The sequence below is a fragment of the Ochlerotatus camptorhynchus genome, unplaced genomic scaffold (assembly GCF_037179485.1).
Source record: "Ochlerotatus camptorhynchus isolate MF236.1 unplaced genomic scaffold, CSIRO-AGI_Acam_v1.1 ptg001099l, whole genome shotgun sequence".
Taxonomy (NCBI): domain Eukaryota; kingdom Metazoa; phylum Arthropoda; class Insecta; order Diptera; family Culicidae; genus Ochlerotatus; species Ochlerotatus camptorhynchus.
The window spans coordinates 31,289-48,936 of NW_027041498.1; the positions used below are offsets into that span (position 1 = coordinate 31,289).

The following is a 17,648-nucleotide window of genomic DNA, read 5'->3' on the forward strand; positions in this document are numbered from 1 at the left end:
GCCCACCACGGTGTACTCAACAGATGGCGGTAATGTTTTAGCGACGATGTTTTACAGTGAGCAATATTCAATGTGTTATGTCTGTTTGTCTGTGTAGAATCTATGATTTAAGATATTGAATTCAGGGAACTTTATAGATTGTTGGGAAAGTTTTTAAAAGTTTAGGGAATGTTATATAACTTCAAGGAAAGTCATACATCTTCATATATTTCATAGCACCTTAGAAAACTTTTTAGAACTGCGAAAGAAGTTCTGGAGATTTTCTAGAAGGGCAAACAATTTTATATGATTTTAGCTATTATTGTAAAAGCTTAGTTAACTTCATAGAAATCCAGAGAACTATGTGGATACTTTAGTGAACTTCATAAAAAATGTAAAGTTAATAAGTTCTACTAAATACTTCATCAAACTTTATAGAAATTTGGAGAATAACGAGCTTTGGCATTTGTCTTCACCTTCATTGAGTTTCTTCAATCTTTAGTGGCTTTGGAGGCGTTCAAGTGAAATCGTAGAAATGTTTGGAATCTAATATAACTTCGTTTTTTTTTTGAAAACTTTGCAGGAAACTCTATTAAAATTCCAGAACCAGAACCTTCAGTGAATTTATAGTAGTTCAGCGATCTGTGTACAAGTTGAGCAAATTAAATAGAAAACCGAGAAACTTCGCAAAATTTAGTTGAAGAGTAAGGAATTAAGTAGAAGTACAGGGAAGTTCATAGAAGCTCGGATAGATTTTCGAGAATTTCGTGGAATTCAGGGAGTTTTGTAGATGGACATATTGTAGGAATTTAACATGATGTTCTGAGATCTTGGTCAAATTTCCGCAAACAGTGAATGAGACATACAAGTTCAGCAATCTTGGTAAACATTCAGCTGTAGTTTGTGTAAGCTATAAACAAATCGTACAAGTTCAGAAAACTTCGAATAACTGGACGCAACTTTCCAGCAATTCGCAGAACTTTCCTCAAATTTAGGGAACTCCATAGAGGCTCAGGAATAAGTTAAATGGATTGGGAAAAAGTTCAGGGAGCTTTATTTGAATTGAAGAAACTTTGTATAGCCGTTGGTCCCCGGTTCATGAGTTGATGGGTCGATAGGTAGGGTGCAGGTGTGGGAGTTGCCTCCCTGGCGTCGGTAGCATTGGTACTCAGCACGAAAAACAAATCAAGGGTTTTTTTTTTAATTAAAATGCTTAGATAATATAATACAAGCATTTTAAAAATTCTCTTCCATAGCTCATCGTGAAGGATTTTTTGTTGTTCCTTTGATTTGTTTTCCGTCGATCTTGTTTTCCGTACTGAGTACTAATACTACCGACACCAGGGAGGCAGCTCCCACACCTGGTCTCTACCTACCTATAAACTTATGGGCCGGGGAACAACGGCTTTACTTCCCTTCCGAAGGAAGGCGTGACAGATATTATGCCTCAGAACATCCCGACGGTGCCGACTGGGATTGAACCCAGGTCCTTTGAAGTGAGAGGCAATCATGCTTATCACTACACCACCGGAATTCAGCAACTATGATAATGTTGATTATATCGTAACGTCAAATGATTTCAGAAATCTGAAAAACATTTATTTATAGCAAATGGTAGCAACGTTGCTTGCGACGTATCTGTGATGATCATCAAGCTCATCATTCGAGTAAAATTAAATTAAATTCAATTCAGACCCTTGCTAAAGCAAACAGTCATTTTAACTATAACGTTTACATTGTATTGCTATCAGCATTATCAAAGTGCAACCGATCGATTAATTTGTTCCATTACCATTCGCACAGTAAGTAACCGACAGAGTGTCCCAGATTTAAATATATTGTCAATGCTTGCAGATTAAGGATGTCCAAGTTTGTACAAATTATAGCTTGCATGCTACATTATTTTTTTCATTCCAGACGCCTAATCCGGTTTGTCTAATTGAAATAATGAAATATCTCGATTTCACATCTGCAACCGTACGTGTACACTCATAATTTTAGAAATAAATTGATCATTCTGACTCCCGATTTCGTAATGATTTTTTTTTTCTATTGCTCATATTTAGTTGGCAAGGGAAACACAATAATCTAACTAGGATGCCAACTTCCAAAAGAAATCCCTCTGAAGCCTAAAATGGTAGTCTAATAAGCAGAAGCTCTTAAAGTGAGCTCCAGTTTTAATATTCATGAAGACTTAACCATTTTATACATCATACTGTATGAAAGTTCAATATTTAGATATATTGAGAACCCTGGCTAGCATTGGTCTCACTTGCTCTGAGAACCACCGAGAAAATGGCCACAATCTGATGTTATCTAAATTCACATCAAAATCAAAGTAGGGTCCATGCCCCTAACCTGGGTCTAATAAGCAGCCAATCATTTCTCAACAAATCAATGTCTCAATTGGGCACGGTAAACAGTTACTAAACTTCCCATTATCACATGACAACCTTACAGGAACATGGATTTAATGTCGGCCTACTGTCCCGACCTTAGGTCCAACAATGGAACTTCGGCCCCTCAGTAATAGTCTTTGAAATGAGATTCCTGTTTGTTTTTTTTTCCAACACACTCTGGATCATTGTTATACAATTCTCTTCATTTTAGTTGTAATTTCACTTATTATATTGAACAAAAAGCGTTCTAAAAATAGTTAAATTTGCTCCTTTTCCTCCAGTGAGCGCAGAACAGCACGAGAAGATGACGGTGCAAAGCGCAGGCAAAAACTTAACCAAAACTAAATCAGTTTTTTATTAAAATAAAGCAGGAAATGTATTCAGTTTGTTTCATTACTTATTTATATATTTTGTGCTGTTTAAACTTGGGGAAGCCTGGGATTGGAACACAGAAGCTGACAAAGCTGCACGGCAACCTTCTATCGAAAACATCATATCAAGAAGACTGGCAACTTTGCCAGAATCCAAGCGACAGATACAATAGCGCTGCGCTTGAGTGAAGGTGGAAGCAACGCATAGAAAAATGAGCAAATACACAAATCTTTCTTCTGAGGATGTAATCTCTGCTATCAAATTCGTTCGAAGCATTTACCTTTGAGCGGCAGATGACGCGATTGTATCGTTCGTATGAGAAAATGGAAGAGTTACCAGTCTTCTTGATTTGTTGTCTTCGCTTCTATACACACCAAATTTCTTAAATCTTGTCCGGTACTTTTTTGCTGGATTTGTTCGGTGAATTATCAAAAACAAAATTAAATTAACAGCAATAAAGTACAGTATTCCCGTAAAACTTACTGAATAGATTTATAAACTTTGTATTGTCAATCTCAACCTTTGCTGCCATTTCGATGTTGAGCGTTCTTCGGTTCTACACACTAAGATTTTGTTTTCGTGTTCGGTAAATTTTACCGAAATCAGAACGCTGAACGTTCGGTAAAACTTTAACCTTCATTTTAAAGGCTATTGAATTTGAAACTAATTTCAAAACATGTTCAACCTTCTTTAATGATCAAATCTTGTCATTTTAGTGGGGATTTAGTTTCAAAGTAGCTGAAAAGCAATTGAATTGAATTGCATAAATTTTACCGAACAGTTCAGCTGTTCAGATTTCGGTAAAAATTACCGAAGTCGGCGATAATTTTTAAGTGTGTACGTTGTGAAACATAAGTACTTTACTTTTTAGCTAGATTCCGTTCAATGTACACCGAAGATATACTTAGTTTTCATTTCTGGGCCAATTTCTTTCAGACGCCATGGATGTTAGGCAACTCAATGTCCTCATCAACCACAAAAAGTGAATTTTAGCACGGTTTGCTGAGTCCGGCTTTACTTACGAACGCAATATGAAAATGTCTATACAAAATAATAAATTTTTGGGTTGCTGAAAGAAAGAAACATCAATTAAATTTTTTATGATTTATTCTGAAAACAAAGTACAGTCCATTCGGTAAAACAGATAGGAAACAGGTGGGGCATAATGAGGCATAAGGGCCTGTTCATAAACTACGTAGACAGTTTTTTTTGGGATTCTTGACCCCCCCCCCCTCCCCCTGCGTAGAAAATTTTCCATACAAAATTTTGAAAATTTGTATGGGCCGTGGTTAATTACCAACCCCCCCCCCCCTAAACTGTCTACGTAGTTTATGGACAGCCCCTAATGAGCATCCCGCACCCCCATTCCAAATTTCTAATTGTTTAAATCAAATGAATGGATAGTAGGGACGACCCCGGCGTAGTGATTAGCATCCATACCTCTCACGCCAAAGTCACGAGTTCAAATCTCACCCCCAGACAAGTCACGAATGAACCAGTGTAGCGTAGTGTTACACACTATGTTTTTTTTACTGTATACTGCAATTTTTTACCGAATACGGAACAGCAGAACATTCGGTAAACGGTTCTGTATTTTTTTGTTTTTTTTTTTTTTTCATTCAGTAAATTTATCTTCTCTCGTGACCTGTCAAAATTTACTGAACCACATTGTAATTTACTGAACCACAACCATTAAGCTGTTTGTAAATTTATCATTGCGCAAAGATGGTAATATAATACATTTTACATAAATATCGGTAAAAATTATATTTTACAGAACGAGTTCAGCAAAAAAAGGTACTGAACACAATTTAAGAAATTTGGTGTGTAGATGTAACCACCGTTTTTATAAAAGTTAGTCATATCTTTAGCAGCAGGTGAAGTCTATTGCTATGCTAGGAGTTTTTCGCAAGAAACCTAATCAAGAATTCAATTCCAAAATTCCAAATGCACAATCTACTGACATCTTGCAGAAGACCGAGCGTAGAAGGACACGATTAAACACCTATACATGGTCAATAAGAACGACCCAAATTTGTATTTTGGTTTACTCATAATCGCCAAAAGTGCAGGAACTCAGCGATGAGTAAATTTGCCCCATATTTTTTTGTGGAAAACCTAAAAATCTGGCGGAAAATGAGGAAAACTGAGATAGACTGAGTGAATCCAATCTTTACTTTTCTCATATTTTTTCCAGGACAAACCTGGAAAAACATAAAGAAAGTTTACTCATCGCGGAGTTCCTACACTTTATGTGATTTATGAGTAAACTAAACTCAAATTTGAGTTGTTCTCATTTGCCGTGTATGGAATAGTCTCCCTATGGTTGGACATCACTAGCCCCATGAGGAGTCAAAATTTGTCGAGAGTAGATAGTCAATTAATCCAACATGTCAAATATGTAACATGTACTTTTAGCGGCATGGTGCAAACATGAAATTATACAGTTGTGTAAGTTATTAGTGGTGTTCACAAATTGTTTCTAGGTTTACAAATATTTATTCTTACAGATACATGTGTTTTTCAAATTTGAACAAAAGTGTTGTACAAATTTCTGATGCCGAGCAACAGCCCTGTGCGCATAAATTATTAAACGTCGACCAATGCATATAGAGATGTGTGTTCAATAAGCTATAACTATTGTACATTTGGACAGAAAAAAAGCTACAAATCCTAAACGTAGTAGATGTAAATATCGAATTATATCAAATTGCAATGCCTATCAGAACAGTGCACGCTATATTATGTAATAGAGTATTCTTTCAAATCTTGCTTGAGTCTTAGTTATGCGTTCGTGTTCTACACTAATGCGGATTTTTATTTTGAACATGTGAGTTTTTAACATACACTTAAAAAATGACCCTTTTTAGGAACAACTGGCGCGAGAAAAACAGGTTTCTGGGCGCGTTCAAATTCAAGTTTGGTACCACGGGGATAGAAACGAGCTTGTTGTTTCGCTAATGGCCGGAGACGATTTACCACCTCGAGACGAATCTTTAGGGTATGGTGGTTTGCCTGAAGCTTACGCTTCAATCAAGCTCATGCCAAAAACGTACGAAGTTACCACTTAGCGCTAAACTGCCGTAATAAATACTCATGTTATATCTATTTCCTTGCAGTAATGAAACACATGTTGTACAGACTGAAGTCTCATCACCATCTGTAAATCCAATTTGGAATGCTACGATAACATTCAGAGGCGTGTTGAGCGATACACTATTCGATCGATATATTGAAGTAGCATTGTTTGATTTGTTGCCACAATCGGAACCCGTTTTCCTAGGAGAATGTAAAGTGAAGCTACAGAAGGCATTTCTTGATGATGTCGCCGTATGGTATCGGTTAGAAGATCCCAGACAACTTCGGGGTGTACCACCTAATAAAATGAGCTGGTCTTCTCCACGGAACTCCATATCCGGAGACGTAACCAAGCTAATTAGAGGGTCCGATTATCGATTCCAAAGATCAGTGTCAGACGATGTTGACAGCATTGGGGATGGAAGCTTTTTGTTGCATCCTGATCATGCATGGGCATTCAATAGACGAGGATCGTCGCAATCAGAAACCTTGGAAATCGAAACGTATCAACTTGGTAAGGACTTCTCAAAGTCATTGCCAGGCTCAAGGCGATCCTCGTTCCAAGACCAGGAAAAATGTAGAAGTGGTGAAATTACTCCAACTCTCGGCTATAACCGTGAACGAAGGAGGTCTTCCGTAGCGAAACGCAATACTGAGGAGCTTAGGAAAGCATTCAACCAAAGCCGGGGCGAGTTTACACGAACCATGAGCTTGTCTCGGGAATTGGAACAAAAAAATTCCAAGAGTAAGTTTAACCTGATATGAATCTATGACCTCCACTTCCGGATACTTTCTTCAACGTTTCTCTGCGCTAAATCTATATGGACCACCGCTACTACATACCTTTCTATATCTCTAGCTTAATATTTCCATCACTCACTTGTGGTAAGATGTGCCGTACACAATATACTGCGCTATGTTTCTATTATTGCTTGATTATTTCTTCATTTTGCATGATAGCCCAATAATTAGTTCAGTGTTTTTGTATATCTATTTCGCTTCTTTCTTGATTTTCTTATACGTCCTAAACTTTTATGAATGTCAAAATTAATTATTTGTTTTTTTTTTTGCACTTCAGTTATGTCAGTGCATATTGCCATAGTATATACCTATGTATGTTACATGTATCCTAAGATGATACCACATTTAAAAAAATACAGTTAACTTTAAGGCACAAAGAACACGTATTTCAAATTGTAGGCTTTAGGTACGAATGAACTTGGTTTTAAGTCCCAAAAAGTATAAACATTCGAAATTGTTTACAAACTGCTGAAATATGCTAATTTTTATTAAAATTTGGGTTAAGTAAGATCACAAGGTTTGCTAAATTGACAGTTTTATAATATTACATTGTGGTATCACACTTTATAAGGTTAACAGTTTCGATTGAAACACTAAGAAATTAAAATAATCCACCTATCAGGAACTTTTTTGACGTAGAACTACGTTTTTGTCGACTATACTGGGGTGCAAATTAAAAAATATGTGTGTTGAAATAGTGTTAGGTTTTGAACGCTTGTAACTTTGTCATTTATAGATGAAAATAAAATCCACATACGTTAAACGATAGAATATTACTGTACGTATCTGCTGAAATAAATACTTTTCCAATTTTCCATCAAAAAACTTTTGAAAAATTAACAAATGATAATTTTATCACTGTTTTCATGAAACAAACATTTTTCCAAAAACCAGTAATCTAGTGCCACTTGGTTGCACATCGTTCTGATTGAACCTGAAAAGATATAAGACAGCGCTAATGTCGTGCCTTTGCTCATTACGGCTTCGGACGGCGCCCAAGTAACATTTCAAGTTTTATAGAGGTTTTATAGCATTCTACAAGCCTAAATCATGGTCTACAGAACCTTCATAAAACAAAAATTGTTACTTGGGCGTGGCACTGGGTTCTGCGGCAAGCAGGAGCAAGTCATCGGTTAATGTAGTGTTTACATCTATGCGGATTTGCTAGCGCTAGTGTAAAAAAGCAGCCAGCATAATGTAAGCAGGATATCAGCGTCTATCAGCATGTGCTTGTTTGCTAGTACACTAGCGCTAGCAAATCCGCACATTTGAATTTTCATAATTTATTACATTCCAGGAAAAATGCTTGACCCAACAATGAACCATAACCGAAACATTGAAATACTTGAAAATTTAAAATGCATGACATACATCAATTTTGCGTAGTTCTACGTCATACTGCAGTCGTGTCTAGGACACAGCCCTTTAATTGTTTTTTTCCTCTGTTCGGGACATAAAACCACTGCGACCAGTAATTTGATCTATATATCTTTAATATTGTAGTAGGGGGAATGGATGTAATGTCGGCCTAAATGCCCCTAATTTGGGCCCATACATAAATTCTCAAATCGATTAAATTTTCAATAGAGACCAAAAATATCCATTAGTACCGTCCCAATGACGCGTTCATCTAGATAAAATTAATAAATAGCAGATTTTTACCGATGGGCCCAATCTTAGATTCATAGGCCAACATTAGAGTTATTTCCCCTATATCCCGTGTCCTTATTTTAGTGCATGTCGTATTACTCCATCACTATTGAGAAATGATGAAGTATTCGGTTTTGATACAGTTCAGTACCAACATTTCAAAAGGGCGAAACTGACAAATGTAAACAAACTGAGTTTTTTTTTATAGAAATGGACAGCAAGAGATGCAATACTACGAACAATTTCATAAAATTTCACAAAAAAAACATGTTTTGTCACCCTAATTAACATTTAAAAAAGGCGTAACTAACTTTTGTAGTTTAGTATAGTGAAGTTAATTTTGCCCCTCGGTTTGTTCGCCATCAGCGAGGGTGAAACTGTATCCAGGTTTGAATTGTGGCCTAATTTTTGATTTCCGTATTTTTGATGGTTTTCATGCGAATATTGCAGTATTTTTTATGTATAACATAATCTCGTAGCCATAGCGTTTACAACGGTGAAAAAAAATCTCCCAGGGTAGTTCACCTACGTATTTCTAGTTGTAGTTGTTGAAATGCATTATTCTCAAATGAATATTACAAGATTGCCCACAACTCAAATTACCTTAAGATTGGAAACCCCAGAACTTGATTCGGATACGTTGTTTTCGCGGTTCCAAATTAAAGATCATGAATCGTGTCCATGAATCGTCGCAAACGGAAAACCAGCTGCTGGGTCAATTCGCTGCTATCGACGTACAATAGATCCAGCTGATTTCTGATGGATGAAACAAACATAAAACCAACGCATTCAGCATCATTTCCTTGATCCTTTGTATGGCACCACTTAGAAGCAACTTCTTACTGAAAAGTACCCGCACATAAGTGGCCTCCGTTTGATCTAGCATGTTCAGTTTCTATGATTTTTGCGCGTTCATTACCGCTGGGATATAAAATTAAAACTTTGACAATTCTATCAGAGATGATGGTGGTGATTTCTTTTTTCACAACCATTCAAATTTTGAATTTTTTATTAATTAAAGAAAACGAAAGAAATCCAAGATATAAAATTTGTGCAAAAGGGTGCAATTGAAAACCGAAAAAAAATAGGCGCTGTCATTGGGGCCAAATTGACAGCTTGTCAAACAAAAGGTACAAAACGAAAGGACGTAATCAAAATTGATGAATATAAAGGGCAAAATCTAATTTTGAGGATTTTTAACATTACAAACACAAAATAAAAATCTAAACTTCTATAAACTGATTAACAAGGGTTAACTCAGGCTGAACGGTGCAAATAATAGACCTACACTGCTTACTGATTTAAAATAAATCCATTTTTTCGCTTCGAAAACTTTGACAGCGTTTTTTACAGCTTGACATCATTGTTAGTTTCGCCCTTTTGAAATGTTGATGCTGAGTTGTCATTCTTGCCTTCACAGAAAAACAAAACTACCCACCGCTTGGGTTTTTTAAACTCAAATTTGAGTTATTTGACCTCTGTCCGTTTCATTTCCTCTCGCTATTGTTGTCAAAAATAGAACGAAAGATTCGACTCAACCGTCTAGTTCCGTACAAGAAGCCAAAATTGAGTAATATGCGATATACCCAAATTTGAGTTAATTGAACTTAATTTTGGGTAGAAAAAATTGAAAATAACTTAGCGATGGGTATTTTTTTTGCCGTGCTCAAATGCAAACTACTTTGAGCCGGTTTACCCAAATTTGGCTTATCGTACGGAACATGGGAGATGAGTGAAAAGAACTTAATTTTGGGTTGTTTTGAATTTCTGTGTTCATCGCAAGAAATCGATTCTAAAGGGCCACCCACATTAGATTCGTTTGCGTTGCGTTGACGTAAATTTGACAGTTAGACAATAGATTTAACTGTCACTTTGCCGCAACGCGTCCGATCCGGATCTAAAGGGTCACCCACATTAGATCCGTTTGCGTTGCGTTGACGTAAATTTGACAGTTAGACAATAGATTTAGCTGTCACTTTGCCGCAACGACGCGTGCGCAATGTGCGTGGGCCTTAATGATAGGTCCCGCTACACAGAAAAAAATCTGAATTTTAACTATCGCGTAAAATCTCCCTTCGTTTAATTTTGAGCTATACTTCGCATAATCAGTGAAATCGCTTACAAGCTTGCATACAATATTGCAAATTTATGAGATATTGCGCTTAAATTTACACGAAATATCGCGTAAATTTATGCAAAATCTAACGTTAATTTTAGGAGCGCTACATCTCGCAGAAATTTACATGAATTTTTCGAACGGTGTATACCCTTCGAAGAGTGAGAACACCCTCCAAAGGCGCGCCTCTGTGACGAAATTAACCGATAATGACCATGCATCAGAACCCCAATGAGCTGGATTACCGAGGTGAAGCAATCGATTAAGTTGTGTGAGTAAAACCCCTGTAAGATACAAGCAATTAGTGACGTCACTACTTGCGTTTACGTTGATTTTTGGTTTACTAATACAACCATATTTCACGATCTGCTTTACCTCTCTCTGTACCTCATTGTCAGAACCCTACTCTTAACCTATGTCAATCATACAAGGTCTGGAACAACAGGCGTCACTACTTGCGTTTACGTTGATTTTTGGTTTACTAATACAATCATATTTCACGATCTGCTTTACCTCTCTCTGTACCTCATTGTCAGAACCCTACTCTTAACCTATGTCAATCATACAAGGTCTGGAACAACAGGCAGCTTGCTGGTGTTAGAAGCAAAAATGTTGTAAACATTGCTGAACAAGCGAATGACGATGTCACGGCAGCACAACATTCCATACTGCGAATGGCAGACGTGTCGTCACAGAAAACAGCTGTTTCGTGTATGTAAAAAGATAAACATTGCGATGAAATACAAACACCACTAAACATTTCCACATTTCACTAATACCAATAAGCCGGTTGGGCCAGACCTTGTATAATTGACATCGACTCTTAACCACTTCAAACTAGGGAAAAACGAATAGAAGATTAGGAATCACATAGGTGAAGACTAACTAACTCATGTTTTCCTTGTATCAAGATCATCCTCGTTAGACAAAGCCGAGTCTTATCACTATCAACAAGGCATTAAAAGTAACAAGGACTAAGATGTGTTCTTATGATTACTGAAAAATCCTGTTCCCCTAGTTTGAAGTAGTCAGTACTACGAATCGGTGGTAGATCTTATATCCCGTAACGTACCACGAAAAGGTGATCTACCCACGTTATGGAGCTATCAGGTACATTACTCTATTTACTGCTTTTGCATTGACTATCACTCACTCATTCAAGTATTTTCGGTGAAAAATGAAAAAAAAAATACTGTTGAAAACTTCAATAACAAAATAAGTAGGTACCTTTTTAAGATTTTAAACTTATGTTTATTTAAAAACATATATAATATGCAAGATAAAATGCAAGCTTTTCTGAAATGGAAACAATGGAAACTTCAAAATTGACAAAAGTCATAAAGCATAACATTTTAGTATTTTTTTTATTTTCTGGACTAAAAAATATGTTCTCCAATACAATACAAATTATTTGTGCCAAAAGTTTAAAATTTGTACTAATGTTCTACGATTTTACTCAATTTTGAAGTGTCCATTGTATTCATTTAATAAAAGTTATCTGATGAGCTTTCTAATACAGGCATAAAATGTTATATCTCTCCAGTCTGGCCAGCGTTTAACAATCATTAAATCAAACAAAGTAATAACACCATCGGATGTATGAGACAATCCTCCATCTATTGATCATGCCAATTATTTTTTTTTTATTTGTTATTTGTGAAATATTGACGATGGAACGCAAAAATAACAGTTACGTTATATGAAGGTATACCTGTAAACATAAATTTGAAAATCTTTAAAATGTACTTATTTTGTTATTGCATTTTTGAACAATTTTTTTATATTCATCAAAAACTTGTGTCTTTTTATCCATATGTGTTTTTTCCTACAACTTTGTCTCAGACGTCAATTCGATGAGATGAGCCTTTTCGGGCTATAGAGCTTTTTGACGTTTAATCGGCGCACACTACTGAACCATTTAAATCGAACAAGTGCGAGCAAGAGGGAAACAGATTAGTGGGAAAACAAACCGTCCATTAATCCATGTGTGCTGGATAGAGAAAGATGATTAAACGTCAAAAAGATCTATGATTTATTGAAATATATGGAATACGCCATTTTGAATAATTAAGTGCGCATCAAAATAGTCGAATTCCAGCACAAACTCGGATTATTGCCACTAGCAAACAATTAGGCAAAGTTTCATGGAATTCGGAGAAGGTAAAGTTTGAATAATTCGTTAGTTGGCGTGGATTTACTGTGACTTATTGTGGCACCAAAGTAACCAATAAGATTTTTGTCAAGTTTTGTGGCATCCAATCGGCAGAAGTTACATAATAATTGATTGTACTAACATGGATATGGATACACAGAAATTAGCTGGGAAATCACCTGAATACAATAATGCTAATTTATGCGATATTGCGCTTGATTTTACACGAAATGTCGTGTAAATTTACGCCAAATCTAGCGTTAATTTTATGTGCGCTATATCTCGCAGAAATTTACATAAACTTTTCAAACGGTGTAGATAAATCTCGAATAACTTAATAACGGATTAAATTAAATGATGCTATCATAATTTTCCGTAATGTCAGGAATGCTCACGAACCCCCGACATTCAGCCAAAAAACTTGCAAAACACATGTTTATTGGCGAATTTGCATGTCAAATTCCACATGATTTTCATGTGTTTCATGTTCAGAATTTGTGACCAGCCATGTATTGGATATAGCAAAATACGCTACGAGGGGGGAGGAGGGGTCTAAAATTGATCAAAAATATGTTACGTCATTTATGGATGCTCCTGCTCCCTAAGAACTATGCGCCCGACACATATACACATACTGCAGTTTCCGGAAGCGTCTAACTACAGTCGTCGAAAGGGAAGGCAATTTTTTTGAATAAATTTACTTACAACTTCCATATGTTGCGAAAGAAAATAAATCGCACAAAATTCATTGCTAGAATAACTAACTGGTGTATTTTTTCTCAAATATGCCATTTACTGCAAAAATTCGTCACGCACCCTGTATATCATTTGTTTATCACAGTGCAAAAAATCATGTATGGGACACATAAAAATAATCATTGAATTTTTATTAGTGTAGTAATTCAAAGCATCTTCCAAATAAGCTTCAATGTGTTATCCAATATTAAATTCCTCTATATCCGTAATACGCGCGCGAGGCTCAAACCTTTGGAGACTATTCACAATTTCTTCTTTAGATCAGAAGATGATTAGAAGCGATGTCAGTGTTGCGTTTATTCCGGACATCAAGAAGGCTCCGTCTCCATGCTCGGCCATCACGGCTCGGCAACAAAGGTTTAAGCATAACCAGGGGTTGAAACAGTTGACGTTTTTTACTATACTCGCTTCGTTGTGGTGCGCGAAAGTCTGTTTTTATTTGAACACTCATGCTCTACCGTCGTCTCTCTCACACAACACGAGCGGTAGAATAACATTCGAGCTAAAAGAAAATTATCAAAATAGCTATCATATGACATGTGTGATTTCGTTGTAATTCCTTAATATGTTGTAAATCAAACCATTTCTGATCAGAAATATTATTACTAGGATATCATTGCTTGCTATTTTCAGAATTCACACAAGCACACCATCAGCAGCTCTTATTATGAGAAAAACTAAAATACATACATTCGTGACAGTCTTCGGCGACAGTGTCGTATGACACAGCCTGTCATATGACATTTTAGTTTGGTACTGTACTATGATAGCTTGTTTTGCAAGTGTCGGAGGCAAAGGCAGTCAATTATCATAGAAAATGTGTCGACTACCGTGACCGTTTACAAGACTGAGCATAACATTTAATTACGGTAAAGTAGCGGACCCGTGTTCTAAATCTGGTAATGATTACCCTCTCATAAATGGGCTCTCACTTGATGAACGCGGCATGGACCTGAACATTAAACAGAAAATCAACTACACGGTGCCGGGGAGCATGTTCACCTCGAATACCAGAATATAGCAGTTAGCAGTACCAGTTTGGACCGCAGTTTGTGTTTTCCAAAGTTCAGCTGAGTTCCAGGAATTTTAGCTTGATGCGTCGTGCCTCACTGGCGGGTTGTGCTAGTTTACCCCGGCGGGCGTTAATACATTCCATGTTACAATTTGGTATTCGTTGTTTTACGCTAAAAGTCCTAGCTATTGAGTCAGAATAGAAGAACTATGAAAGTTATGATGGTTTCAAAATTTTCCACGGGGAGGTATACTAGTTCAATCTTAAAATGCTTTTGTTTTGCAAATGGAGCATTTTATTTAAATCTGGTTGCTGCTACAGTGGTAGAAAAGCTGAAATTTATGTATATACCTAAAAATCTGAAAAGAAATTATTTTTTCAATATTACATGTTTATTGAGTAGTCCTTAAGTTGTCTATTAACGTAGCATTTACCGAGACTTTACGGATTCTGATACCTTTTAAAAAAGAAAAAAATAAGCTCATGGGATTTTTTTACGATGGAATCAGACTAAGAAAAATTGGTATAATTTGTTTAGCTAAAATTTAAAATCCCAGACATCAATAAATATTGGGAACTCAAAATAAATCACCTATTTCGAAACCTGGTGCTTGATTTGGGAAAGCAAGGGCGTAGTAAACCCTCACCTCGACGCTGCTGATATGCTACATATTAGTTTCTGGTGAATATATGTGTGTTCTATCTAGTATTTTTTATTGTTTTTTGCATGCAGTCAACTTTTGAAATTATCAGCAATAATGGATATAAATACAAATACACCAAAATGCAATAAAACAATATACATTTAACTTTTTTCAACTATCTTCCACGCAGAATCATTCAATCAAAGTTTGTCAGAGAAAAACACAGAGAAAATCGAACGCATGATTTCCACAATCAAAACGAAAACGGATAGCTCACGTGATGTACATAAGGATCCCAATACAAATTTTTCCATAAGCAGTTTAGGACCAGGCCAAATACTTCCCAAAGGTTCACAGCAAAGCCTCAAGTGTGTTGGAGAGCTACGTTTAGCTGTTACTTTAGAGAAGTCAGTACTGGAACTAAAGGCGAGTTTTCATAAAACATCATTTTCATGATTTTATATTAATGCAATTGTTAACGTTCAGGTTATTTCCGCAAGAAATCTAGTTTCAGATTCTGATCCAACACCAGATACATATGTAAAATGTTACTTAAAAGATGGAGATCGACTGCGACACAAAAAGAAAACCAGAGTTGTGAGATATTCTCCGGAACCACAATACAATCAGGTGCTGAAGTATTCGGTATGAATGAACAAATGAGCTTTTTATAAAATTTCGATATCAAAAGTCTTTATTTCCCTTTGCAGGCATCAGAACTTTTTGGAAGAACAATATTAGTAACCATTTGGCAAAAATCAGTAGGTTTCGAGCACAATCAAAGCATAGGAGGGGCAGAATTGTTTTTCAACACATATAAAATGAAAAGCCCTATTGAAAGTTGGTACCCATTGTTTCCTTCACAACATGTTACACCTAATCCAAATGATTCTCCTTAGGAGTTTAGCGTTGAATTACATGATAAAGAATTTTATTTTTCATTATATGATGTATCAATTACAGTTTGAAAACATAGAAGCTATTTTAAATATTCTGTCCGAAATGTCCAACGATTCACGTGGATCAATTCATGAGTTTATAAATTATGTAGAAAGTGTTTGTGTTATATGTACCGTAGAATGGTGGTTTCTGTGTTGCAATTATTTGACAACCGTTATAACAACAATCAATACGAAACTAACGATTTTAAATTGGCTCACCACTTTAGTAGCCTATTGGTCCCAAGCAAACGATTAACGTACCCTATTCTAGTTGAAATTCTATTACTACACTATGTTTGTTTTGATTCGCTATGAAAGTTTGACAGATAACATCAGGGGTGTGTGGATTCATGCAGAACATGCAGGGGTGAGTGAAATAGCTTGGGACTGCTTGGGACCGTTGTTCTGGTACTGAGTGAGCCAAAAATAATAATGATTTTCTTCGGGACCCAGTGGTCTTAGAGTTACCTCTATGGTTATAACATGTTATAACTCTCCAGTCTGGACAGCGTTTAAACCTAAATCCTCAATAATTCTTAAACGCTGTCCATACTGCAGAGTTATAACATGTTATAACGGTTGTCAAATAATTGCAACACAGAAACCACCATCAAGATAGCGCTATAACATGTTATAACTCTGTAGTCTGAATGTACTATTAAACGCTGTACAGACTGGATAGTTATAACATGTTATAACGGTTGTCAAATAATTGCAACACAGAAACCACCATCAAGCTAGCGCTATAACATGTTATAACTCTGTAGTCTGAACGTACTATTATAGTACGTTCAGACTACAGAGTTATAACATGTTATAGTGCTATCTTGATGGTGGTTTCTGTGTTGCAATTATTTGACAACCGTTATAACATGTTATAACTCTCCAGTCTGTACAGCGTTTTAGCTTCATGGTTGAAAAAAGATAAATATAGGGTCGCACCGTATATAGTGTACCGTCGGTTTAACGTAACTTTTATTGACATCGGTTCGCGCGAAAAGGGCCTAACAAGTTTTGTGTACAAAAGTTAATACGCCCGTTTCAAATGTTACGCGAGTATTATTCATGTGTTCATTTTTAGTAAACACGGCACCGCTCAAACGCCAATTTTTTTTCGCGAGTTTAGTCCTTGCATTGGTCAATAGGGAGCTGCAGCATCGAGTTAACCTCTTTTTTTACATCTGGCACTGGTTTGTTTACATGAACATAAAATGTAATTTTGAAATTTTTAAAAAAAATTTTAAGGTTTTTAAGAAAGGAAGATTTTTTAAAAGAACATCGTTGGATGACACATCTTATAGTTATAGAAATTTTAAAACTAGAATCCACTTGAATCGACTAATGCCTTGTTCAGACTACAGAGTTATAACATGTTATAGCGCTATCTTGATGGTAATTTCTATGTTGCAATTATTTGACAACCGTTATAACATGTTTTAACTCTCCAGTCTGGACAGCGTTTAACAGATTAAAGATACACTTCCTCTACAAGTCGTTCCCGTTCCGAAAATATCTATATTTTAGGCTATTTGACAGTTTGTCAGTCGTGATCTGGAATTCCAAAATGGCGTGAATCACCGATTTTTGGTTTCTACACGTCGTTCCCGTTTCGAAAATACCCATATTGTAGAATATTCGACAGTTTTTCACAAACCGGAATTCGCCAGGTTGGATTCCAAAATGGCGTAAATCATCGATTTCCGGCCTCTACACGTCGGTCCCATTCCGAAAATATGTACCCGTATTGT

General features: G+C 36.2%; 1 protein-coding gene across 1 annotated transcript in view; it reads left to right on the top strand.

Moving 5' to 3' along the window:
* Nucleotides 1-15,898, top strand: part of LOC135716052 (regulating synaptic membrane exocytosis protein 1-like) — a 42,442-nt gene extending 26,544 nt beyond the window's left edge. Inside the window, exons 7-11 of the mRNA XM_065238902.1 lie at nucleotides 5,621-5,802; nucleotides 5,870-6,573; nucleotides 15,150-15,385; nucleotides 15,446-15,604; nucleotides 15,670-15,898. Of these exons, the coding sequence (XP_065094974.1) occupies nucleotides 5,621-5,802; nucleotides 5,870-6,573; nucleotides 15,150-15,385; nucleotides 15,446-15,604; nucleotides 15,670-15,858 (1,470 nt within the window). The 3' untranslated portion in view covers nucleotides 15,859-15,898. The remainder of the gene's footprint in view (nucleotides 1-5,620; nucleotides 5,803-5,869; nucleotides 6,574-15,149; nucleotides 15,386-15,445; nucleotides 15,605-15,669) is intronic.
* Nucleotides 15,899-17,648: the final 1,750 nt, after the last annotated feature.